Source organism: Echeneis naucrates, chromosome 21, assembly GCF_900963305.1.
Source record: "Echeneis naucrates chromosome 21, fEcheNa1.1, whole genome shotgun sequence".
Taxonomy (NCBI): domain Eukaryota; kingdom Metazoa; phylum Chordata; class Actinopteri; order Carangiformes; family Echeneidae; genus Echeneis; species Echeneis naucrates.
The window spans coordinates 6,487,753-6,513,289 of record NC_042531.1 but is presented as its reverse complement, the minus strand read 5'-3'; the positions used below and the strand labels follow the sequence as shown (position 1 = coordinate 6,513,289).

General features: G+C 41.2%; 2 protein-coding genes across 4 annotated transcripts in view; one reads left to right on the top strand and one right to left on the bottom strand.

Moving 5' to 3' along the window:
* The window catches only part of clybl (citrate lyase beta like), a 52,105-nt gene extending 42,997 nt beyond the window's left edge, over positions 1–9,108 (bottom strand). For all 3 annotated transcript variants that reach the window (XR_003842369.1, XR_003842368.1, XM_029530692.1), the window contains exon 1: positions 9,022–9,108. Coding sequence is in view for 1 of the 3 variants with exons in the window: in XM_029530692.1 (XP_029386552.1) it covers positions 9,022–9,065 (44 nt within the window). In the remaining 2 variants the exon portion in view is untranslated. The remainder of the gene's footprint in view (positions 1–9,021) is intronic.
* A 13,652-nt stretch (positions 9,109–22,760) lies between these two features.
* Positions 22,761–24,177, top strand: LOC115061820 (G-protein coupled receptor 183). The gene is made up of 3 exons (XM_029530340.1): positions 22,761–23,109; positions 23,420–23,934; positions 24,013–24,177. The coding sequence occupies exons 1-3, from the start codon at positions 22,761–22,763 to the stop codon at positions 24,175–24,177; spliced, it is 1,029 nt and encodes a 342-aa protein (XP_029386200.1).
* The last annotated feature ends 1,360 nt before the right edge of the window (positions 24,178–25,537 follow it).

The window sequence follows — 25,537 nt, the reverse complement described above, 5'->3', positions numbered from 1 at the left end:
TTATCTTGTTGTGCCAGACAGTTCAGTGGTAAGCACCCTGGCAAAGGGCCTTGTAGTAAACTCTGATGGAACTGCAGCGCAGAGCTGGAGTGTTGTAGCCGTCCTGGCATGGAGATATGGGTCACTCTGGGCTGTCCTTTCGCTCACCCCAGCACCAGAGCCTAAACCCTGATGAGATTAGCTGGCCAGCCAGACGCTCAGTGGTGGTAAAACACAAACACCACTGATTACGCGAACATTAAAGTCAGATCCCCTCAACACTTCACCTCAGATCCCCTTGTGCGGGGTCACGATCGTGTTAGTGTAACGACTGCGTCGCCATTTCTGACTTATACGGCAGCACTACCTCCATCTTGGCACTCACCATGGACCCTGACAGATAGTAAACAAACACATAATTATCCTGTGATTACAAGTGACATAATCTGATACGTGTGCGCTGAATTTCTGTGCATGAAAGAGGAAACAGTGATACATTTGGCTCTCTGAAATCCAACAAACTGTTTAAAACAAAGAAATTGTGTCTGTCTGTCCCCTTTGATGAAAAAAAAAAAAAAAAAAAAGAAAAGAAAAGAAAAAAAGAAATGACACAAAATAGGTTGACCCCAACTTTTGGGAGGTATTTCAGTGTATGCAGTCCTTGGTCACTACTACACTGCGTGAAAAATCACTGCTAGAAATGGGATTAGACAGGTTGGAATTCCAGGGTAATCACTCATTCAGCAGCAGCCAGAAGAAAAGACCTCTTTAAGAAGAAGGGGTGGGTTTTATATAGCTGAGAGCTTTGATTACTGCTCCGTCTTAAAACCGCATCCGATGAGTAAAGACATGCACTGGTCCTCCCCCACATTTACTGGGTGAGTCGCCCTCCTGGGTTCTTGTAAATAAGTGATGTCACAGTGCTTAATGATGCCCAGACTAGACTCAGCAAGGTTCTGAAAACAACTACGTACCAGCTTCATCACTAGAAAGCACATCACCTAACCGTCATGTCAACAAAGAATTAGTTTTGCACATTTCATCCCATTTTTGGGGTGGGATTGCTGATGATGCAGTTGAACTGCAGAGAAGTGAGCAGGCTCAAACAGTAGTCTGTCATCTTATATGAAGCCAGTAAAATTCACAGATAAGGACAAAAAACATTGTCCTTATCTCTGGGTCATCTGCTTCATCTTTGATGAAGCTGTTCATCAGATCAGAGTACATAGAATGGAAACAGGGGAAAAAGGAAAAAAAAAAAAAAAAAAAAAAAAAAAAAACAGCTCCCCTTAGCTTTCTCTTGTTCCCCCTGACGCAGACTGGCAGTGACAGTTGTTTCCAGTTGCTACATATAAAGGGCCCATCATAAAGCCTGGCTAGAGGAAACAGGATAAGCGCTTGAGCCAAGGCAGTAAAAAGCTCTCTGGGAACTTGAAAGCCACACAAATGAAGTCTGCATCTGCCATCTGGAAACAATAAACAAACAAAACCCAGCAGCCAAACAAACACCACGAAAGGCAGAAGGGTTGGGAGGGGGGGCAGCAAGATAGAGAAATTGTAGCAGTAATGGAGAGTGTGAATGACTGAATGATAGGGAGAGGAGGGTGTCAATGTTGCACAACGTGTGCAGCATGCATCATTAGCAGACACTGATGAGAAGACAGACAGAGAGACAGACAACCCTTTGTATAAAATCTCTTTTGATGCTAGGGAGATGGCCCTGCTGTTTGAATGTGTGTGGTACCACTGAAACCTGGTTCTAATGAAGTGTAGTGCTAACAGGAGGCCGCCTGTCTGCAACTTGTGCCAGTGATGTGATGAGAAGTTGTAACCCACTTCCAAATATGGCAAAACACCAAAACCAACCAGCCAACTCTTCTCTTCAATCCCAGATAAATTGAAATGATTTGTCTTTATTTTGAGAATTTCAAAGAGAAGTCACATCTCAGCTGTCTTGCTTTCAGCGGAGAGTTTTGAGCATGACTTATCATCTCGCTGTTCAAAATGTTCTAGTCAGTGAGACAAGTTTTCTTACTGTGCAGAAGCTGCATAACCAAGCCAGCTAAGAAGGAAAACAAAAAACACAACAGGACTGTTATAGGAATTTCTCCTTGTGGTTGAAGGACCAACACAACTTTACATCACTGCCACCACATATATATTTTGTTTCGTTTTTTTTTTTTTAGCAGTACTTTAAAATTACATCTTTAATCTTATTCAATTTGGTGATATTACTTTTAATTTACAGCGCAGCATCGCTTTAATATGCAGACAAAGCTGTTAACATTCCAAACCAAGTCGTCTGCATTTTCAGTAAGTGACAGTCTGGAAATATTAAATAAATAAATCAATCACCCGTATGAAGCTTTAGTTTGTTCATGGACAAGAATCCCAAATTTCTCTAAAGACCTCAGCACCAGGCATACTGTCAACACTGACACCGAGGGGTTAAAGTAAGAACTGCAGCCATGTGCTCACAGCACTGAACCATGTATGATTATAAATAGACCCTTCTTTAGGTGTACATAGGCTGTAAACAGTGTGTTGCTTTTGGAAAATAACAGGGACACTCTCGATCTCTCACCCAAACACCTCTAGCTGTGAGGACACTGACATAGTCGCTCCCTCCCCCTGACCTTAACCATCTCAACTCAATGCCTAACCCGACCCAAATAAAATAGCACTTTTAGTGCTGGCCATTCAAAATGTCCCCATATTTACAAAAATATCTTACATCTATAACTGAAAGTGGTGCTGACAAACACAGAAGTACGTACATACACATGCACGCACAAAGACTCTCCCCCTCTGTGTCTGGTTAACAAACACTCTCCTATAAAAGCAGGCCTCTTACTCATTAGGATGCTGTGTATCAGACAGGAAATGCTGGGTAAATTACACCTCATCGCCCAGAAACTAGCCGACCATCACCATGGCAATGAGCCAGCCTCTGTGCCGTGAGAAAACCAAAAGCACCACCGTGGCAGAGAGAAAGAGGACAAGACAAAACACGGTTGCCTCTCATAACAGAGCAAAAAAAACAAAAACAAAAACAAAACAAAACAAAAAAAAAAAAAACATCAAATGTCAGCAATGAAAATTTACTGCTTTCAGTTTCTGGGATGTAAAATGAACCTGAATCGTTATCTAACAGTCCAAAGAGCCCCCTTTGGCCTTATGACAGAGGTGGTGACTACAAACCTGGAAGCAATATCCTGCCCACACACAACTCTGACTGCTACCCAATTAATGCAACGTGGGCTAAACTGTACCAGACCAACAGACTTTTCATTTATTAGAAATTCTTGGTTATTCCTACAGCTCTCAAAAAGTTCAATAAACAGCTCAACTTAGGCTGCAACTTGTCATGACGATCGCTAGAATATTGGGTGGTCTCCCTTACCTGGGTATGAGTAACTTCTACACCAACTTGACAGCTGTTCTCAAACTAAATATGCTCATAACATCTGAACTGATTAAGGCCACGCTGCTTAACCCTAACCTCCAACCACAGAACAATTTAATAAAAAAAAAAAAAAAAATTAAAAAAATAAGATCTTTACCTTAACCTAACCTCCAACCACAGAACAATTTAATAAAAAAAAAAAAAAAAAGATCTTTACCTTAACCTAACCTCCAACCACAGAGCAATTTACTCAGACCTGGGGGGGTATAACTGATAGTGATTTCATGCAAATGTCATTTGCCATTCAAAGGGTAGAACAAGAAGTGCTTCAGTTACCAAACTGCTATGTCAAAATTTTTTGGCTAACGCGCATTAGTCCATAAAAGGATCATTTCATCACAACACTTGTATTGGCTTACATCTGTAAAAAGCAGAAACACAAGTTTCCCACTTGTGTTATCATTAAAAACAGAGCATATTTCCCCAGCTTCTCATTCGATCCGACCACCACGCTCAAACTCTAAACCACATAAACCACCCGTTAGCCAAGTCCACCCCATGTTTCTAGAACAAAATTCTTTTGTTGCATTGTTCACACATTCCTCCCAGGCTGTGTTTATACAGATGCGATTCCATGTGCGCTCTGGGGTTTAAGAAGCCCTACTTCGAAGCTGAAGATGTGCTGTTGATCAAAGGCTTCAGTGCAAGAGAAGAGACACTTGCTTTGGTTGTTTTTTCTTCTATGGGGATGCAAGGGTAACATATCCATCTGTTGGCCGTATGGATCCACCTTGGTCAGTGCTAGGACAAGTGTAGGCCTCTCTTCTCTGCCACCCCACACCGCTCCCCCAACCACGTTTACTCAGCTGGTCTCCACGCCAGTTACCAGAGTTTTGTTTTCACACAGCAACATGTGTTAACTTAATGCTCTGTAACAGATTTCAAAGGAAAGATTAGCTGGGTCAACAACAGGTAATAGAGCGATTTATTGATTCACTGACAAAAAAAAAAAAGGCAATGTACAAAAAGAAGAAAAAACGAAGACATTGCACTGGTAAAATAGATGAATAGATTATAGATAGGCAGTAATACTGCACTAGTGTACTATAATCACATATTTCACAAATCTTTAATTCAGTTTTTATGACTACGTGTCTCATACATAATGTAAAGGAATAGAAGATGGGATTTGAAAGGGATTGACACGTTTTTCAAAGGAATTATTTTTTATGAGGTAATGAGCAGAGTGTGATTAGTAAGAGATTAGATAAACCAGGGTATAAAGTTTAGGGTGTGAGGTCACTTGGCCAACCTCCCGTAGCTGTAGAATTTGGCTACACAATCCTTGGGGTTGTTTTCTTGCTTGATTGGATTATGGCCACACACCTCAAGCTCGGCTTCCACCACCAATCAATGAGGAAATGAGGTGTCAGCACACTGGTGTTTATTCAACACTCATTTATTTTTCTACCAGAAGCCAAAGCCAGTTCGACCACAGACGACACCAGATGAGCAGAGGGATTTTCTTTAAAAGACTCCTTATTTCAAATTGAGATGATTACAAAGAACAACTTTGTGGTTAGCAAGAGGCAATTATGTTGACTAATCGCTCCATTTTAGTTCATTATGCATATATTCCTTTGGTATTATAATGAATTCAAAACGATTCATACCACTAAAAATTGTGCAACACAGAAAGTGTAAATTAACATTCCATCTTGTCTTGTCTGATCTCTTTTACAACTGAGAAGACAGGCCTTCAGGCTGTGCATATGACCAAGCTAAAAGGAAATAGTAATGGGAAGACACCAGGAAGTCTGTAATGCTTCCAGTCAGCATGAAGTGCCATCAAAATAAAATTCTGCACAGTAGCTGCTGCTTTAAAACAACTGGAGCAATTGAAAATTCCCTTGCCAATTTATGCCAAATGCCACTTTAAAAACATTCTAGCTCAACTGCCAAGTGTCTGCACTGCTTTATGCCCCTTCTCTTAATTGAAAACGTTATAGGGGTGCATTACACTCGGAGGTTTTATAAGCTGTGCTATAAAGCCCTAGCAGGCCCTGAGAGGGGAAACTGCCCATTAACTTATAAGGTCCAGGCCTTGGCTCTCTTAATTGACAACCTCTAGGCTACTTTCATCACTTGTCGACTTCATAGCAGCAGCCAATGCTTCCTCCAGGATGCTGTTGCATCTTTGACACGAGGGTGTTTGTGACAAAGAGCAGTCTGCCGCCAATGCCAGGGCGAGGGCTCTAGGCTGTCCATAAAACAAGCACACACATTCCTCCCCCTTGTTCCAGCCCTCGGAAAAAGCTGTATTTAACCATGTAGGTACTGTTGCCCACGAACAGGCAAAATTAAATATGAATCTTATTGTAACAGCAGACAGGTTTACATGCCAGTGTTGTAAACAAGTCTACTTGTGGCATGCCATAAAAATCTTTTCCAAAAACAAGAGCTTTCACATAAAAAAAATAAATAAATCACTACAAAATACTGCAATATAAATGTGAGAGGTTAAATGAAAAAATAATTTTTGAGAGTAAGAAAATGCTTCACTTGTAATAATTTCAGGGTATCGAAATTATCGCGCACGTACACACACACACACACACACACACACACACACACACACACACACACACACACACACACAGAGTAGTGTGACAGTCACTTCACACTAATTTGGCAGGATCATCAGTTTTCTGGAAATGCATGGACCTTGAATTTGAGTCACATGTTACACTGTTGTTGACCAGTTCAGACACATTACTAGACTCTCAACCCTTCTTCAAAATTCTTTGCAACTAAAACTTTTCACCAAAACATTTCTAATTGTCAGTTCAACAACCTCCACACTCCCATTTTCAGCCAATTCAAATCACAGAAGAACTTGTTCCAAGATGGATGAAAAATAAAGCTGGCAAGTTGGCAAGCTCTGTTACTTCTGTGCCAACATATAGTTTTGACCAGGCAAAAGATTTAACACGACCAAATTCAATGGCCAGTTGCAAATATATGATTCTGGTGAGCACATAGATTAAGAGCAACTGTTGCAGCCGCTTAAATACCACTGGACAAGCCCTGCTTCACCAGCCCCAAGTTTCCCTCAAAAACAAAGATGGATTCAACAAATCCATATAGACAATTTACAAAGAGTGACTCAACTGAGCATCTGGCACATGACCCAAACTTGTAGAAATGTTTAAGCAATGATATATTTTTGTGACATTCTTAAAAGAAGAGCTCGAGCAGTTCACTTTAACGCAAAATGTTGAAGTTGAGATAAAAAAAAAAAAAAAAATCCTGACATTTAACCACTCATATGAGTCACTGTATTCTCTCTGATTAGGTACGCCTACTGGCCTTTGCTTCTAGTTACAGGTATGACTCATGTCGTAGGTCTGTGTTTGCCTCAGTTGTTCAGCTGTTTCATCTTAGCTTCATTATATTAATTCTACGACGTGTTCAATTTACATACAATTTACATACGGGGGCTATAGTTGAGTGAATATTAGATATTGTTGATTGGAAAAAAATTGTGACAACAATATTTTCGATGGCTGGAATTGTGTAGGTGCTCAGAGTGACTAAGAAGTCAGTCAGTGAAGCAGAAAACCTATTGCTGCACTTAATGGCTGACATGAGGCTGCTAACACTTTCTGAAACATAATCATGACCAAAATTAAGTTAGGAAAAGGAATCCAAAGATCATAAAGATGCAAATTACAAGAAATGTTAATTTAACATATAGATTAAATAAACAATTTTGATCGTGAATTTCTATTTTTACAGCAGTAAAGTCTGTAACACACACAATACAACACCACTTCGAGTTGCATAGTAGCACATACACATGCAGTTCCACTGTGCCAAAAACTAGAAGATATACTGGACTATCCAGATGACTGCAACTGAAAAATCTAGTCATACAGAAATTTCTAGCAGGCATTCAATGCTGATCGAAATGACTGTTGTGACTAAAAGGCTACCATAAGGTGTCGCTAGTATCTTTGGTAATCTTGTAATAATGTAAAGAGAAAATAAAATCAGTCTGAAGATCACAGTGCGGTAACAAGGCAATCACCATAACAGAGGGAGATGCTCTGCAAAGGAATGAGCGGATGGAACATAAAAGGTTACATTGCAAACCCTTAAGACCACAACTGCCTTTAGACTTGTGCCCATTTTTGAAAATCATAATACTTTTGATACAGTGTGTCAAAAATGCAACTGGGGCCACTGAGAATAATTAATGTGTGTAGACAACACAAAACAAAGGCTCTTTCTCTTGTTTAGAACAAAAGGTAGAATCAATCATCATCAAGAAGACAAACATATTCACTAGCTCTGGTTTTTGTTTGCTGTGTTCTCTAATGAACTGCATATTCAATTAGATGTTGCACTTGAAGCACAGATGTAGAGGTATTTGTGGGCCACAATGGACATATGCACTGTCAGCAACATCGACTTTCCTGTCATTTTAACAAAGAAGTACAGATGATGTATTTAGACTAGCCTGGTCAGTGTCTTTGGGAAACTATGCACTTTCTCATAAGATCCTCTGCACTTCAAGACTTACACAAACGCATTCTACTACAGAGAAGCTACACTGAAAAGCATCTACCAAATGAATGGATGCAAATGTTTTTACATGCTCTACAATAACTGAACTATTTGCACTTATTTTCTTTTCAAATTGCACATTTTGAAATGTAAATCTTCAAACGAAGATATTTCGAGTATTTATGCATATGTGGAAGAATTTTATGTTTCTCAGCCCCTGTATTTCAAAATGTTGACATTCATACTAACATACAGTTGTGATTTTCAAGTCAAATACCATGTGAATATAGTTTTTCCATCTACTCGTGCTTCTCTTTGACATATCAGACAAATACAACAAATACACTGAAACAAAAGACTCTAATCTTCCTGTCCTCTAAAGAGCTGTGCAAATAGTGACTTCCTTAGATTGTCATTTTTCTTTCTTGTAGTTTGCCAACTCAAAGACGCTTGATGCTGTATTGTTTAGATAAAAATATAAAAACAATTAAAAGTCCATCCTAAGGCCCAGTTTCTGAAAACAGGCCGTTTGCAACTCTTGGTGGATTGTGTACTCTGGTAGCTGCCCCATTATTTAGCAGGTAGAGCAGTTTTAAAATCAAAGTCTGCTCCATAGTATGAGGCCTTTAGCTTAGCTATCCGCTATGCTACAAAAGGACTCTGGCTTTAAGGTATTTGACCCAGTAGGACTTATCAACATCTTTGGTATCAAACAACACCGTGATATGATTCCTCCCCCTGAAATTTCTGCTCCGTCAAACACATTAAAGCAGATAGAAATGTTGGGACGGTATAAAAGCATTCATTGCAGAGAGTCGTTGGAAGAAAGGAGTTTCTTTCAAAGTTTTTTCACCTCACAAATGAGAAGATTCCTCCATATTGTGTGAAACGCGACCCGAAATCACAAACAAATTCAACCGCTGCAGCTACAAAACAAGCCGCATTTGTCCCAGAATTGCTGACATTGAGAAATATTGAGAAAGCGAACCGTGTGAGTGATACTTCGTGAGACGGGGACACATTCAGAGAGCACGGAAGCTTAAAAACAAATACAAAAAGTCACTCACTGTGGAAGAAGTCGTCTCACAGCTTTGGTTATGTGCGCCGCCATGTTTCCTCCGATGACGCAGAAAAAGAGCGGCCAGCTATTGGCTGCGTAAGAAGCCTACCGACGCACGCCATTGGCTGAAGCGCAGACAGGGGGCGGGCTCTGGGAGACCACAAGCACATGGGAAGGTAAACAGAGAAAAGTGAGGAGGTGCCGCAGAGGAGGATGTCTGTGGGTGAAACAGAACTAACCACACTGTCATTCGTTTCAAACGAAATGACCTCAATAAAAATCAAGATGCAGTTGATAAATCTGAGGAGGCTCTTTGAAATCTACTTATTCTCACAGTCAGTAATGACTCTGGCGGTTCTGCCCAAAGATACTGAAGGGACAGAGACACGCCGACGGGTGGAAAACGGTAGGAGTACAGCAGAGGAGAGGAGAGAAGAAAGATCCGAGCACAAGGTGTGTCACCCTGGGAGAGCTCTCTCACAGCAGTGGTGAATTACTACCACTACCATCAGCCAGGTCCAAGTGTGGTGCACAAATGACAAGCAATATTTGCCATGATTAAGTCAGCAGGGGATTTGCTCCAAATGTCAGTATTCAGTGGAGTCATTGGCCTGTGGGTGTATTTAAATGTTGAGTGTGCTGCTGGACTTGGTTTATTTCATCAAGGTTGTGGAACCCAATGTTGCTGGTGGCAGAGATTGAGTTAAAAAAAAAAAAAAAAAAGAAAAGAAAAGAGAGAAGGTATTAAGTCCATGATGGCCATTTCTTTTTCTTGCTTCAGGAGTTTCCTGTTCTGACATCATAGTTAAAATCAAATAAAAAAAAGTGTTTTTACCCAAGTGATATTAAGAGCAACTGTGGTTTCTGTAGGTAGTAAACGCTCATGGCTCAGTGGATTCCTGTATATAATACAATGTTTCCCAACCTGGAGTTGAAAGGTTGAGCCCCCCCCTCTTAAAAAAAAAAAAACACAGATTAGGAAACATTAGTCAGTAGCTGAATTGCTTATATGAAACCTATTACAATGGCTTCTGTATAGAAATTGCTTCATTTTTAACATTCACAAATCAAAAGATTATGTGATCCAGTCATGTGACTATTGGCTGTTATTTATTGTTAATTTTTGCTGAATAACTGGCATCCTGAAACATTTCTGCTCCTCCATAGGCTGCATGCATATAAAACATATATCTTCACAATGTTAGAGACAGGAGTGATCCTCATTGTTTTTTTATATCTATAATAATCTATACATGTAAATCTGGGACTTTTTCATCACAGATTTTCCTTTTTAACAAAGAGGGTTATGTGCACATCTATTCCTACATGGGATAAAAATGCAATGGACTTGGAAAATTCCAACCATGGGTTACTTGGAAACTACTTCTTTCCCTCCCCCATCCGTTCATCGAACACAATTGTTGTCTACTAATCCAGTTTTGATAGCATTTGGCACACTTTCTTTGGATCACAGCAAGATGCTCAACTTCCATTCTGGTCTCCCCTAGGAACCTCTGAACCCAAGAAAGCAGCCGACACCAGGTCGCGCCAGAGCAGGGGGGTTCTCTGTGTCCTCATAAAGCACAGAAAATTATTTTTTGATTCAAGTCGCCCCTTGCCACATGCACGCACACAGAAACACACAAACGAACACACACACACATACACACACAAGATCATCAGTCTGGCAGCTAATTCCAGATATATGCTGAATATGTGTTTATTCTTGTCAATCTGTTATGTTGTTAAATGTTGCAGTCACCTAATGACCCCCCTATAAGGAAATAGAATATAAAATACTATGTCAAAGGCAAAAGCTTTTTGCCTTTGTCCCCCCTGATCCAAATGGACAATGCATCACTAGGCCTTGATGCCTCAGAAGTCTGGGTTCATTAAAATCTTGAACGAGTGCCAAAGCTGTAGTCATAGATAAAAGGAATATGAAAGGATAACGAAATTTATGGATGGCAAGTCACCACCTCACCCTGGCATTTATAATAAACAAATGGTTTCTGTTTCCAATTTAAATTTCTCATTATACTGTGACTTTTGGAAAATGTGTTTTGATTTACCAACATTTTATCTGAAAAACTGTATAATTGATTAGATTTACATGGCTCTGATTTTAATGCTGATCGCCTGCCTTCCTCAACAACCCCACCCCCAGCCCAACACTCACCAAAAAAGAATGATCTGAACAGCTCCTGAGGCACATTAACATCATATAAAACAAACCTACATATCAAACAGTTTTTTTCTGATAAAATAATTGGCTTTAACCAGCATAGAATCCAATTCATCTCTTTGAAAGAAACTTCTGTGAGGGCACCAAAAAAAAAAAAAAAAAAGAATGGCGAGATAGACTTCACAGCCCGAGTGAGATGGACATCAATGCAGTGTGCCAGCAATGGTTATATTAACCCATGGCTAAATCCCATCACACAAATGTCAGTGTATCCGTTATGAAACCATGACATTTAGATCCAAGGTCTCCATTGTGGTTTTAGAGGGAGCTGATGTTTGTCCATTCTTTGCATCCATCAAACCTGTGCACAGCCTACTGTACTCCCAGCCCAGAAAGGTTAAAGATCATAAGGCTTTAGCCATTTAATTTCATTGCATGATAAATAATTATGTGGTGTATAACAATATCATTAGTTTTCTTATAGTATTACACCATAAAAGATTTTTCAAAATACAGTCAGCAATTTCTGTTAAAGCAGTTAAAGCTTATGGTCAACTTTGATAACTATAACTATATAACTATAAGTAAAGATCAGTTTTAAATTTTATAATAAAATTAATAATACAGTACAATACATAATACATTTTTTAATACAGTTTACGTGTTTACATGTGTCCATATTTTATTCATGTTCATATCTTGTTGTGGAAAATTTGTTCAAATCATCCTGCTCCTCATAATATGCCCAGCAGTTGTATTATCTCTAGTGTGATAATACTGAGACCTGACAACATTTGACCAATTCCTTACTTACCCTGTATTACCTCCACAACATCATCACTATCACTGCAACACAACAGGACAGGCCCAATCTGACACATCACGGCTGCCTATGAGTCATGTGTAATGAGGAGCAAAGCCCATATTCGAGGACAGGACAACGTGTCAAAAAGGACTCATGTTAAGAGTCCAACACCTATAAGCAACTTGGCTGGGAATCACGAGATGTTTAATTATTGCCTCCTTACATTAGCTTAGATCCCCCCTCCCCTCCTTCGGGCATCAGTTTGGGAGTGAGGCTCGGGGGCAGAGGGAAGGACAGGGGGCAAAGACTGGTGGAGATAGTGAAAAAGAATACAGCCCCTTCATTACCAGAGCTCTCTCGCTCCCTCTCTCTTTCTCCAACCAACGGCAGTCCAGATGAGGAATTACAAATGATATCATGACAATTTTTCACGCTTTTCAAACCAGTGATGTTTTACCGACTCATTTGCTATGATACCTTGTTACGGATCCAGCTGTGAATCAGGGACGTGTCATGGGGCTAGAAGCCCACCGCCTGCTGAGCCTGGCCAATGACCTGGAAGGCAATAGGGGATGCCAGTGCCTGCAGCATGTGCTGCACTGACAAAGCAGCAGGGCACTGTCAAAAACCCTCTCATACAAACTTTGCAGATCACTCCGTTTTTAACAGATGAGTAAGCACTGATGCTGACTTCTTTTTTTTTTTTTTTTTTCTTCTGCCCTTACACAAGGTTTATGGATTTCCCTTCACAAGTCTCCGGCTCTGGTTGACGCATGGCAAAATCCTTGCCCACAAGGGGAATAGTGCAGTAGTGGATCCGGGGTAGAAGGATGTAGATAGCATGTGGCAGGGTCACTGCACAGGTTAAGCAACAATTCAGTTGAGTGCCTGTAAAGGAAGTGGAGTATGGTTGGAAAAGACCAGCACACCAGCTACAGAGGCCACACAATCCAGATTAAACTTTGGCCTCTGAACAGAAATTACAGCATCGCCTCAACTCGCTCTGTAGTAGACTTTATCATGAGCACACTGTTCCCTATTCCCTATCGTGACCACATTCAAGACGTTTCCACAAAAAACATCACCAGTGCCAGACAATAAGGTGTAATCAGTGAGACAAAGTACAACATAATCCATTCATTAATTTTTGCATTCTTCAACAGGAATTCAATGAGGTTAAGGTTGTTTGGGTTTCCAGATGAGAGCCCTCACGCAATCCCAGGCCCCGATGACTTCTGCATTACTAGAATGATGCGGCCAGGAGTGATGGAGCTGAGAGTGTCAGTAGGCATTAGCCTTTACAGCCCAAAGCTGGTGGACAAAAAATGACTGTGCCCCCTGACCTAGCCCACCGTCAAGTTACTGACCCAGCAACCATCAGAGAAACATGAGAGAGGAAAAGAGCTGTGCTATAAAAGAAAGAAAAGTGTCAGGGGAGTGAGAAAAGTACAGTGAATATGTATTTACAGTGCAAGAGAAGGGAGGTTAAAGGAGGAGGAACGACAAATACTGAGCCTCTGACTTTTCTGCATGTTACCCAAATCACAGGAAATGGTTTTAAGGGCTTTTTTCCTGTTCGGTTCACTCTGATTCCCCCTCTCTCACTTCATTTAACTGAATTAATGAGCAGGTCCAGCCAGACCTCAGAATATTAACATGTCGGGCATCTGTTATTTAGTCGAGGCATTGAGTTTTTGCCATTCCCTGATGGCAGGGACTGATAAATAGACACATTTATTTTTTATTTACATGTTCCATTTAAATGGATGCCACTCTTAAAGACAAATATATGCTGTCAGAAAGTTCAAGGACGCAGAGTTCAATGTGAGCAGGTTTATGAATGAACGTGTCCCATAGTACTCTTCTCAGCACACTGACGCGGAAAAAGCACAGTGGGATGGGGGCCTCGTAACGCGACACTGGCAGACTGAGAAACACCTACATCAGAGAGGACCTAAAGCTGTGTACACATGGTTCACCTCAGGACAGATCTGCTTACAGCACAATGTTGATGTTGGGCTCCCTCTGTGCACTCTGTTGAATGCACCTCTGTGATGGTACAGTAGATGCTGTTCTCATGGTGCGCTGCGGGCCATATCATACAGGATACACTACTGAAGCAGTGGATCTAGTGTTTTGTACACTGAAGCTCAGGAGCAGGAATACAAGCGCTTATTTCCATATGTTGTGCATCCCATCTGATTTATGAAATGATATGAGTTCATTCATTATTCATACTGGTTGTTGGGTTATTACCATTTTCCCATCAGGCTTGCCACTGACACCATAAACATTATGAAATCACAGTTCACCCAAGGCATTGCGGCTGCTGTGAAAAGTGGTCACAATTGACTAGTTAGCACGAGCATGCAGTACACTGGAGACAAGCACTAAATGCCATACAAGTGACCCGTGAATTTTTAATACAAGCAAAGCGGTGACAATAAGACAAGTGACAAGGAGGAGGAATGCCTGTGGAACTGAATATTATTGAGGCATGTTCTGCTTAAAACTTTGAGAGGAGCCCCATTATTACTCACTCCTAAGCAGCACATGAGCAACAGAGTGCATCCTGCCATGCCCTTATGTCCGTCGTGAATGCACGGGGGCTACACTATATCCTGCCATGTCGTCCAGGTCCAAAGTGTACTGTTATCACACCAGGACCTAACATGCAATCAGCAGGTTCCATTTGTAGATGTCTGACTTTGATTCTAAAGCTAAAGTCTTTTGCAGTGAATGAAAAATTTCACACCACAGCAGACTTAGTTGTAAGCTAATTTGTCACAGGCTTATCAAGGCCTATTCATCACTGATCGAGTAATTACCAAAATGAGCTACAGGATAACCCCCCCTTTGTCGCCCTCTTTTCTCCCCCCAGCGATGGTCAGCCTGTAAAACCAGGATGTGTTGGCACCTTTATGATATAAATACTCACACACCCTGGGCATAAGAAAGCTGTCAACAGAACATTTGTTTTCCATTTTTCACCACCCAAAGCACTTCAAGCTGAGGGGGAAAAAAGGAGACAAGGCGTTAAAAATGCACTGCAACACTAACTATTTTGCCCCTTGGTGGATTTTGGTGCCGAAACAGATGGGACTTGAATTGGTTTCCTTTTATTTAGTGCAAAAGGATTGTCCACGTTTCCATTCAACAGGCCCTCAAATCCACACATGGTTGGTGGTGGTTGGCGGACTGAGATTAAAAGGAATAAACACACATGTGTTGCACTCACATACACTTGATTATGTGTGCCTGCTAACACGTTCATCCACACACACACACACACACGTAGCAGCTGCTATCGCTGCTCTCTCTTAATGCCCATTCATCACTACACTTGAAAAACACAAGTGCATGTCAAGTGAACTGAAAGACAGGGGATGTCAGAGGTGCGTGATTTGACCCACGCATAGAAGTAAGCTGTTATGAGCCCCCCGTCCACCGTACCGTAAATAGATCAAAGCACATCTGTTTCTGTGTCCAGCAGCCACACATCTATAATTGCAAACTGGCCTTAATAGCTCAGAGCGACTCATCAGATGCTAAACAGTTTGGACACAGGAGATGCTACAGCATATGAACGGAGTGCTACCATCAATAACCACCGGACAGGGAATTCTCTGGAGCCAGATCGGTGACTGTCTGGTCTCTAGTGGACTGAAATAGATATCACAACCTCAGCCCAGGGATGGAGGTCTTGAGGGGCCAGAGCTGTCTGCACAGCTAAGCTTAAGGGGCAGGGGCTGACCAATGTCAGTCAGGGATACCATAAGCAAGAAGAAGATAGGTGTGCAGAAAATGCTGATTAAAGATTATGTGAATTTATGGATAGGGGTCATGTATTCCAGGGATAGAAAAACATTTTTAATCAGTGCAGCAGACAGCGAACCTTGAAGATCTTGTTTTAGCCAAAAGAGAAAAGCCAGAACAGTTAATAGTCTCAAATGAGGCCTGGGAGTGCTGGCGCTGGTCTTAGCTGAACGGACGAAGTACCGAGTGACGAGAGAAGCCTCAAGTTGGCCAGTTGTCACAGTGTGACACTGATTCGGCCTAATGAGCGTAGTGCTGTCACCACACATCTGCCTCTCATTCACTTGTAGAATCTGGCAGACTCAAAACCTGCTGGAGTCACTGCTAGATGCTGGAACTGGAGACACTGCCACCTCACTGCATCAGGCCTGGTTGCCAGATCACAAGGAACCTCACAAACCAACTTCATAAAACCCCAGAAAAAAACCTAACAACAAACACACATACATGTTGTGTCGGCCACCTGGAATAACGTTAAGGTGACGAGCACCAAAAAAGTTTGAATGACTACAATTCATGTCACATTTTAACTTGATGACAGCACCAAGGTGTTTGTCCTGTTCAGCACACTTCTCATCAAACTACCATTAGCATTCTATGGAAAACACTTTGTTGTCAAAGGCACTCGTTGGTTTGCATTTGCATTATTTCTTATACATGGTTTTTTCTTAATCAACTATCTTTTTCTTTTTTTCGACCTACATGGTCATTAAACCTAATTTGTTGATGAATATCACTCTAGATACAGTTGCATGATGCATAAATTTAAACTCAAATGACAGCCTTTCCATTGGTTTATCAAAACAAATGCCATTTTGTCTTAGACTCACTCTATGTAATTCAATAGATGAACTGTTACAGTAATAACACTGGAGTGAATGTGGCGGATATTAGCCTTTCTGCTGATCAGAAGAGACAAGAGGACATTGAGAAAGACTGTATGTCCTTTAAGGTGATAATGATGATTAAGTCGTGTTGTGTCTGATCTACAGAGGACAGCGGCCCTCCCATCTGTCCCGACTCTGAGGGTGTTTCTGTAGACAGAGCAGCTACACATAAATTCCTCATGGGCACCCTTGTGGAAAATAGCACAAAGGTTTACTAAACATCATTGTGGCGGTGGCACCAATTATTGTTAATATACATCAAATAGCCTCAGCCGAGTCCAAGAAACAGACTGATCACTCCAATGACGGCAACTGTCAGTCTACTTCCCAATAAAGAGAGCTGTTGAAATAATTAGTCCATGCCCCGTGAATAAAACAATAATGCAACAGCAGAGATGACACTCAAAATATGCACATCGTCTCAGATGACCTGAAAACCTGCCACGACACGAACCGTGGAACAAGGCCACATCTTCAAACGCTGCCTGAGCCACTGGCCACAGATGAATGCAGGCTTTGTTTAAGTGTAGTATGTACATATTGGGGTAACATCAGTGAAGAGGAACAGTGACCAAACACAGCAGTCGCTGTTGGAACATCTTTTGTTTGACCTTATGTTCACACGTTTTGATCTTTACACACTGAAGCTTCAATATAATTGAAATCAAAGTGAAAAACTCACCATATCTTTTTTTAATTTTCTTTTTAAAGATACACATAGTATGAAAATCTATTTAAATCTGGCAGCAGAAAGGAAACAATAGAAACCAGGTTTACATACTGTAAGTACAATCAACCAATTACCATTAACAGAAAGATTACAGATAGGAAAAATGAATGGAAATAGTTTTACTAATTAAAATAGATCAGATGTAGCAACTATTTTTTGTTCTTCAGAATTGTGAAAATCAGTGTGGAAAACATAGGCAAAGAAAGTATACACACAACATCTCAACAACAAAAGGACACCTTTGTGAGAGAACTATTCACACTGAGTTCCTGAACAAGTCACTAAATCACTAACAGCCCCAGGGGTGTTGTAATGACCTCTGACCTCTGGTTCACCCATGGAGGGGAAGGAGTTAAGTTGACAGGAGGATCAATAATTTATCACTTTATTTTTTAAAGACAAAACGATTTAGAAACGAGGGAGCTGATCAGTCACTTCTCTACCGCGTCCACCAGGCTTTGTTTGTGTTATGCAAACTCTTCTCTTGTATTCATTATTCAATATCCAACAATTGAAAAAGCAGCAATGAATATGCACTCGAGCTCACTTTTGTCAGTAAACATTGTAAATGTAGGGTTAGAAATGTTTTGTTTTGAAATTTGTGCATTTCTAGTTTACACAGAAAAATGCCCAGCAGCTTCAACTCTGTGGATTTTAATTAAATCAAGCAAACGCGTTTTGCTTCACCTCACATAAAACAGTGCTAGTAGTTAAATGTTCTGTCTGAACACTCAGATCATGATTAGTGCTGAGAACGTTGGCTGATAAGAAATGTTTAACCCGATCTTATTCATGTAATGCTGAGCTGATATAATTTATTAATTTATCTTTTCCTGTTTTGACCAGTTTCCGTTCACCCACACATAATTTCTCGGAAAGCAAAACCAAACTTTTTTTTTCTCTTCTCAAAGCAACAGCTTCTTTAAACAGAGTGTAAAAAAATACAAAGAAATAATTTTGACACTTCAGCTCCAGTGTACTTCAAAGGACACTACTACACACTGAGGCACTTCATCATAAAATATGATAATAAAATGCCATGTTTTGGTTTTCCAGTAGTTTAACTTTAAATGCTGCATTGTAGAAGCAGCAATAAAGCTTTTTCTGTCAAAAAAGTTTTTGATAAAAATGCCCAAAAACCAGGAGCAAGCCTATTAAAAATTATGCCTCTGGCACTGATGATCAGAACACCGAAAGTCACTGAACTCAATCAGTTTTTCAAATTTTGGCAATCAAGAAAATGCTAAATCCCAAAGTGTGTGCAGCCCAATCAGAGCTCACATCGGCGGGCGCTCAGGTGAGGTGTGTACGAGCAGAATGAGCCCATTACACCGATGAGTTCATGTACCATGAGACTTTGCAGAGGAGGGATGGAATTCACAACAGGATGATGGGTGTGAAGTCACAGACAGTTCAGAGGGACGCCAGGCCCAGTGAGCTGGTGTGTGCTTTTCACAACCAGCTCGCACAAGACATAACAAATTACGACTCACAATGAAAGGAGCAGGAGTGCAGACGGTGGCGTCCACAGATACCTGTGACCGCATATGATGTTGGTTCTTCACACTCACCCAGCTGTACTCAGTGCAGCTGCACTTCTTCGCTTTTTATACTTTCACATAGATCAAATGAGGCGTGCTGGGTGGAGCTGTGCCCTTGCAACAGACTTAAAGCTGTTAGGTGAAAAACAACAAAGAGCTCATCACTAGTTAAGGTGACAAGCATGAACGACAGTGTGAACGGAGAGTCTTCACGCGAGCATGGTAGAGCAAGGGACAGACCCTGAGCAGGGCAGGCTGATGCATGGTGGGAGATGGTGATGATGAGAACAGACATGAGCCACATGAGGCCCCCTGACAATGTAAGAGTCCCCTGCGGTATGTCCAGCAGTGTACTTATACACACACACACAGATGCACACAGATGCACACTTGCATGCAAGCACGCAATTTTAACACTACTAGACTGACTTTGTAAAAATAGTATAGTGAAAAATATAAATGATAAATAATTTCTGCATGAAAAAGAAGTAAAATGTTCGTGAAAAAATTATTTAAGCCTCAAACATTTTGCTCAAAATGAATTTTGTTTGTTGTTTTTGTCAGAGCTGGATTATTTTCTGGGAGGTGATTTGTAATGATTGCACACCCTCTAGTGGTCTCATATTTTATAACAGCAACACTAGTAACACCAGGCTGAATGGCATTTTTTAATTTATGAAGTTCTGCTGCTATTTTGTATGTGTGCTTTTGTTCAGTTTTGCGCTGTTATTTAAATGTTTGGCATTTATCTGTGCAGCTGAAGCCTTTTTTTCATCCACCATCAACGTTCTTATGGAGCTGCTGAACAGGCCGACAGCAGCAAAGTGAACTTGGCTTGAAAACACAGACTTAAATTTAAACTGTGTGGGGGAAATTTCATACAAAATTCATTTTGGCAGCCAAAAACATCCTAAATTTGGTTAGGCACCGTTTGTGGAACCACGCTGGCTATTCTACACATGCAGACACCAGAAGTCGTTCCAAGTTTGCCTCACCAACACGCCACTGGTCCCCCTCCACCACGAGGGTGCCTTTAAAACGATATGCCTTCTGGGGTGTTCTTTTATGGGCTGCAGTTCCACCACCGATGATTGTATAATTCTCATCAAATCAGTTTGTTCACCCCCCTCCCCCATACACACTTTTCACGTTCCCCTACCCTCTTTCTCTCTCTCTTTTTTTTTTCTTTTTTTTTTAGCCCACCCCTGACTTAACAACCAGAAAAAGGTCACATCTCTGAGAAGTGACTTCCATGCATGTTCCATGCTGGGTCATCACTTTCAATTTCCTAAAACCTTTCATGTCACACACCCATCAACCCAGAAAACTACAAACACACTACTACACACCACCACGTGCGCCATTCTAACTTTTCATGGTGCTGCTGCGATATGTGAATTAGAAATCTTTAAAGGATGAATGAAAAAAATCCTTTAACAGTCGTTTTCACAAATTAAGTCAATCCAACATAACTCGGATACAACGCGTTTGATTTTCGAGGTCAATAAAAAGCTGAGAGTCAGTAGCGCAGCTCTTACATAAATCTTGACATGCAGACATGTGTGGACATTACTCAAGCAGATGTAGGCGACTTAGGGAAAAGTGCAGACGTGATCATCTCCTTCTTTGCATATCATCCCGTGCTCCTGCAGTATTTAACACTGAGAGACCCCCGGGGCACCCCGGTGAGCGCTCAACAAACGACTGTCTTTTCCTTTTCCAGCACGCCGTTCAGACGGTACAAGATGTTTAACTCTGCGCAAAATTAATGGAGCATGAAGTGTAAGCCTGAAGTGCAGCAGGCTCCGAACCTGCAGGTGACATTGACTACATGAAGCCCTTATTGTGACCTAGGCGAGCTGTATTATAACAGCATTTGACTGGTGACAATTAGTGACCTTTTGCCTATCCAGCAGCCATCCATTTGAATTACACCGATCTGGAAGGCTTTGGCGGGGAAGGAGGTACAGTAACCACGGCACTTCTACTGTCCCTCTACTGTTAGCCTGGCAACCAAACTGTACTGCTAATCTTACGCTACTTGGCCTGCTTGATGCGAGTGACTGCTCATAAATTCAGTGATTCTTATTAAAATCATAGTGGTCGTGATTGTGATTGGTCTCTGCATTTTACTTTGACCTAAACATGTCAAATGGTCTTGATGTGATTTGTGGTTGGTGTGGTTGGCGTAGCACCAGAACGATTACGGTGCTATGGCTATTGCTCTGAGATTTCTGGAGCTGTTCAAGTTTTCAACATCTGAGTCCTCATCAGTGTTGGCTTGTTTTTCTAACTGAACCTGTCACATATACATTAGTTCCCTTTTTAAGTGATATTTAAGACCACATTTGTCATATTCTTCTGTCCTTGTGCCTGGTGGTCAGTATCTAGTTTTTATCGGTTCATGGAAACAGTCAGGGGAGTTTGCAGGCTGCAAATGCAAAAAGAATTTTGCAATATGCAAATAGTTTGTTTTGTTTTGCTGTAGTGAGGCTGTTGCACTTTCCTTTGTCTGAAGCAGACATATGTTGCCACAGTCTCACCAACTTGACTATTCTCAGAATCTATCCATGTAACTTTTCAGTTGAGATCGCACACGTTTTTAATCTTTGTCAGTGGTTGAGAAGTGTACAGATGTGACATTCTTCAAACTGCTGTTGATTCATCCACACATCACAGAATTCTGACAGTCTTCTCTTTTGTTATAGGCACCAGATATACTTCAGCTTCCTCCTATATCTTCCATCAGCTCCACCTCAGGCCTGCCTGCATTCACCTCAGCTACACAAAGTACAAACTTGAGAAACCTCAGAGGCAGGAACAGTCTATCACTTCATCTAACCTTTCTCAAAAGGATTGTGCACCAACTGCAAGCAGGGGCACAAATACCTGTGCTGTGTTATTAAACTTGGAGCGAGATGGATATCACATTATGAAAACGTCAGCCCAAAGGCTACTACCAACACATGTATTCAAACCCTGTAGTTGGATGTCACTTCACCAGTTTATCATCATACACATGAATATGAAGCAGAGCAACCACACTGATGGATTCCTCATCTACGCAGAAAAGATGCTCACTCTCTCTCACACACACACCCTTGTACCTTTAACCATGCCGTGGAAACAAAAGGCCTGAACATCAACAAGTTGTAGTCAGGGCTGTGAGCCACTTGTACTAATTATGAAGAAGTTACTAGCATCCCCATCTCATGTGTCAAGCATCCATGTGAATATCTTTTGAAAATGCTTGTCTCAGACTGTGCAGGTTTATTGTACAGGATATTTTCCATAATGTCCTTTAGGAATGACTGCCAAGCTTTGGATGGGGACGAGATAGAAAGATATTAGATGAAAATGTTAATAAGGTGAAAAAGGTGGAACAATAGTTAGTGCAGAAAATGACAAAGAAGTAATTTACGCCATATTTTTCTTCATCTGTTTAGTTAGCACTAAACCACTGGTGGGCCCATAAGGCTCATATTTCAAAGCTGCTCTACAAAGTTTGCCAGATATGATGTCAAAAAGAAGAGGTGGGATTTGAGCACTTCACACAACTCTTTCAGAGGGATTTCAAGTATCACAGCTCAGTTTACAACTGCAATCAGAAGACTCAGTGTCATTAACAGTGAATTGCCTTGGCTATCCTCTCTTAGAGTAAGTACTCCCCACACTGGGATGATCCTTATTCATCACTCAGTGGCCTCTTGTTCCCTTCCTTTTTTTCCTGCTCATGATATATGATTTACAGCGTGACTGTTTTCCTCAGAAGGACAGGTGGGATGGATGTTGATAACATCACCATGGACTCCACTGAAAACTCTGCAAACCAGAGCAGCTGTGACGTGTTTGTCTACCAAAGAGCTGCAGTGGTCCTTTTCCCCATTTTCTACTCTGTGGTTTTCATAATCAGCGTGTGCGGCAACAGCTTGGTTCTCTATGTGATCTGCCAGAGGAAGCAGAAATTCAACTCCACCTCCATCTATTTGGTCAACCTTGCGCTCTCTGATTCCCTCTTCACACTGGCGCTGCCTGGCAGAATTATTTACTACATACGTCACTTTGACTGGCCCTTTGGTGACCTTCTCTGCAGAGTGACTACGCTCCTTTTCTTTGCTAATACGTATGCAGGTAACTTCTGTGTTTCTGTTTCCTGTATGCTCTCTGTGTTAATCTGCATCTCACCACATACAGTACAGGCCAAAGGTTTGGACACACCTTCTCATTCAAATGAATAGGAAAGTGTGTCCAAACGTTTGGCCTGTACTGTACAAAACCACATCTCTACAGCAGGACTTGCCATTTTTATTTTTCCATGTGTGAAAGACTTCTGCATGCATACATACATAACAGTATCAACTAAGAGTTCATTCAAAATCAAAACTTAAAACGATGGACAAAATTAGTATATGAAGTACTTATATATATATGTTTCCACCAGGTATTGGGTTCATGACTTGCATCAGCTTGGACAGATATCTGGCCATGGTGCATCCACACCAGCTGCAGTGTTTACGGAGTGTGAGGGTGGTTCGCCGTGTGTGCCTCCTGGTCTGGGCTCTGGTGTGTCTGCAGACAGCCCCCCTGCTGTTCCGCAGCATGCTGCACGAACACCAGGACAGACAAACCTGCATGGAATACTTCAACTTCGAGAGCTCTCACTTCACCCCTTATCTCCTGCTCTTGGCCTGTGCCATCTCCTTCTGCTGCCCGCTCGTCATCATCATGGGCTGCTACGCCAAGATCAACTTGAAGCTGCGAGTCACGGCCCAGCGGAACTCGGTGACCAGCCGATCGAAGAGGAACCACAGGGCCAACACCATCATCCTCCTCATCCTCCTTACCTTCATCGTATGCTTCAGCCCTTACCACCTCAACATTATGCAGTTTATGTCCAGAAAGATTCACCACCAGCCGGCCTGCGAGGAACTGAGGGTCTTTAAGATATCTTTACAGGTACGAGCTGTAATTTCTGACTGAATTTCAAACATTCTGCATCAGTTACCCTTTTCACACTCCATCCTGTCCTCGCAGGTTACAGTTTCACTAATGAACTTCAACTGCTGCTTGGACCCTATCATCTACTTCTTTGCCATTGAAACTTACAAGAAGCGCGTGATGAGCCTTTTTAGGGACTATCTGTATACTTCTGGTGCATCTTCTAAAATGACTGCTGACAACAGCAGCAGCAACAGCTGAGAAACCACACTTGAGGTTACCATGAGATATGCCAACACCCACGGTCAAAGAGGAGACCTAATCTGGTGATTGAAAAACAAGCCTATTTTTGTTTCTTGTTTTCATGCTTTCGTAAGAAATGACTAAAAGGACTCGGATTTGAGATATTGTAACAAATCTGCAAGTACATGTATAGAAATTCAGATTTGCTTCTGTCTAGTCTCTTCAAAAAGTCTATCCTTCTTGTGAGTTTGATGCTTGTTTGAAAGCTCTGTATAAAATCTAGTGCTTCAAATTTATTTGTTTTATATGATGATTTAAATTGTTTGCTTTTTTTTTTATTCTTAATACTTCTCTTGTTGTCATACACCTTTGCTTATCAATATTTTTGTACCAGAAGGCGGTTTGTTTGATTGTGTATGCATGGAGGGCAAAGGATAAATATTTGTTTTTGTGCACTACAAGAACAACATTCACTTCCTCTGAGTAGAAAAATATATACGGATCAATTCTTGTTGCCACAAATGTCAATATTGGAAATATTTTTTTAGGATTACTTAATTAGACATTTGAATGACTCCAGTAGAAATCTGCAATCTGCTCTAGTAATGTGAAACACATAGTAGTGGATATTTTAGAAAAAGAAAAGAAGAAAAAGATGCCACTCTTCTCTTTCTCTCTTTCATACCCACATCTGTTTTCTGTGTGGGAGTGCAGATCAAGACAAACACCACTTCCTCTCCCACCTTTCCTGCTCCCCCTCACAGGCCTCATTCCTCCAAGTTCCACAACTTGTGGTGGGGAGCTGCTTTGTTTTTATGTGTGTGTGTGTGTGTGTGTGAGACACATTCAAACAGGTGCACGTTGTCTGTTTGAATTGCAAAGTCCCGTGTTTAAATATAACCTTCATCATTTCCTGGCTTTTTTGGAAGACCTGCTCTCTGATCTGCCATTGAAAGTATGAGCACAAATTACATCAGAAGCAACACTAAACCATTTTGAGCCCTTACTGATGTGATGTGATATTATTATGCTGTTTCAGTATCAGAGGGCTGAAACCAGTACAACACTTTGCTTTCTGTTTTGGATCCTTCATTAAGGACTTCTAAATGTACCAGTACTTCTGCTTAAGCAAACAGTTTGAGTGCTTGTTTCACTACTGAAAGCAGCCTGCTTATATAAATATCTGAGCATCATCTGTGGAAAAAAGTAAGATTAAGTCTAAGTATTTATGGAACAGAAATACAGTGGATCCGTCACTAGGCTGTGAGGTGCCCCAGATAAAAGATTCTGTCAAATGCGACCTGAGGCTCTCCTCACTGCCTTCTTAAAGAGTTAACACTTGGGTGGACTGCACAAATCAAAGTATCTTGGAGACTAA

What these genes read in the sequence shown, in the direction of transcription:
- LOC115061820 (XM_029530340.1), top strand. Translation starts at nt 22,761, where the DNA reads ATGGATGTTGATAACATCACCATGGACTCCACTGAAAACTCTGCAAAC. An exon ending in CTTTGCTAATACGTATGCAG is followed by an intron (nt 23,110 to 23,419) that starts GTAACTTCTGTG and finishes TGTTTCCACCAG; the next exon opens with GTATTGGGTTCATGACTTGC. An exon ending in TCTTTAAGATATCTTTACAG is followed by an intron (nt 23,935 to 24,012) that starts GTACGAGCTGTA and finishes CTGTCCTCGCAG; the next exon opens with GTTACAGTTTCACTAATGAA.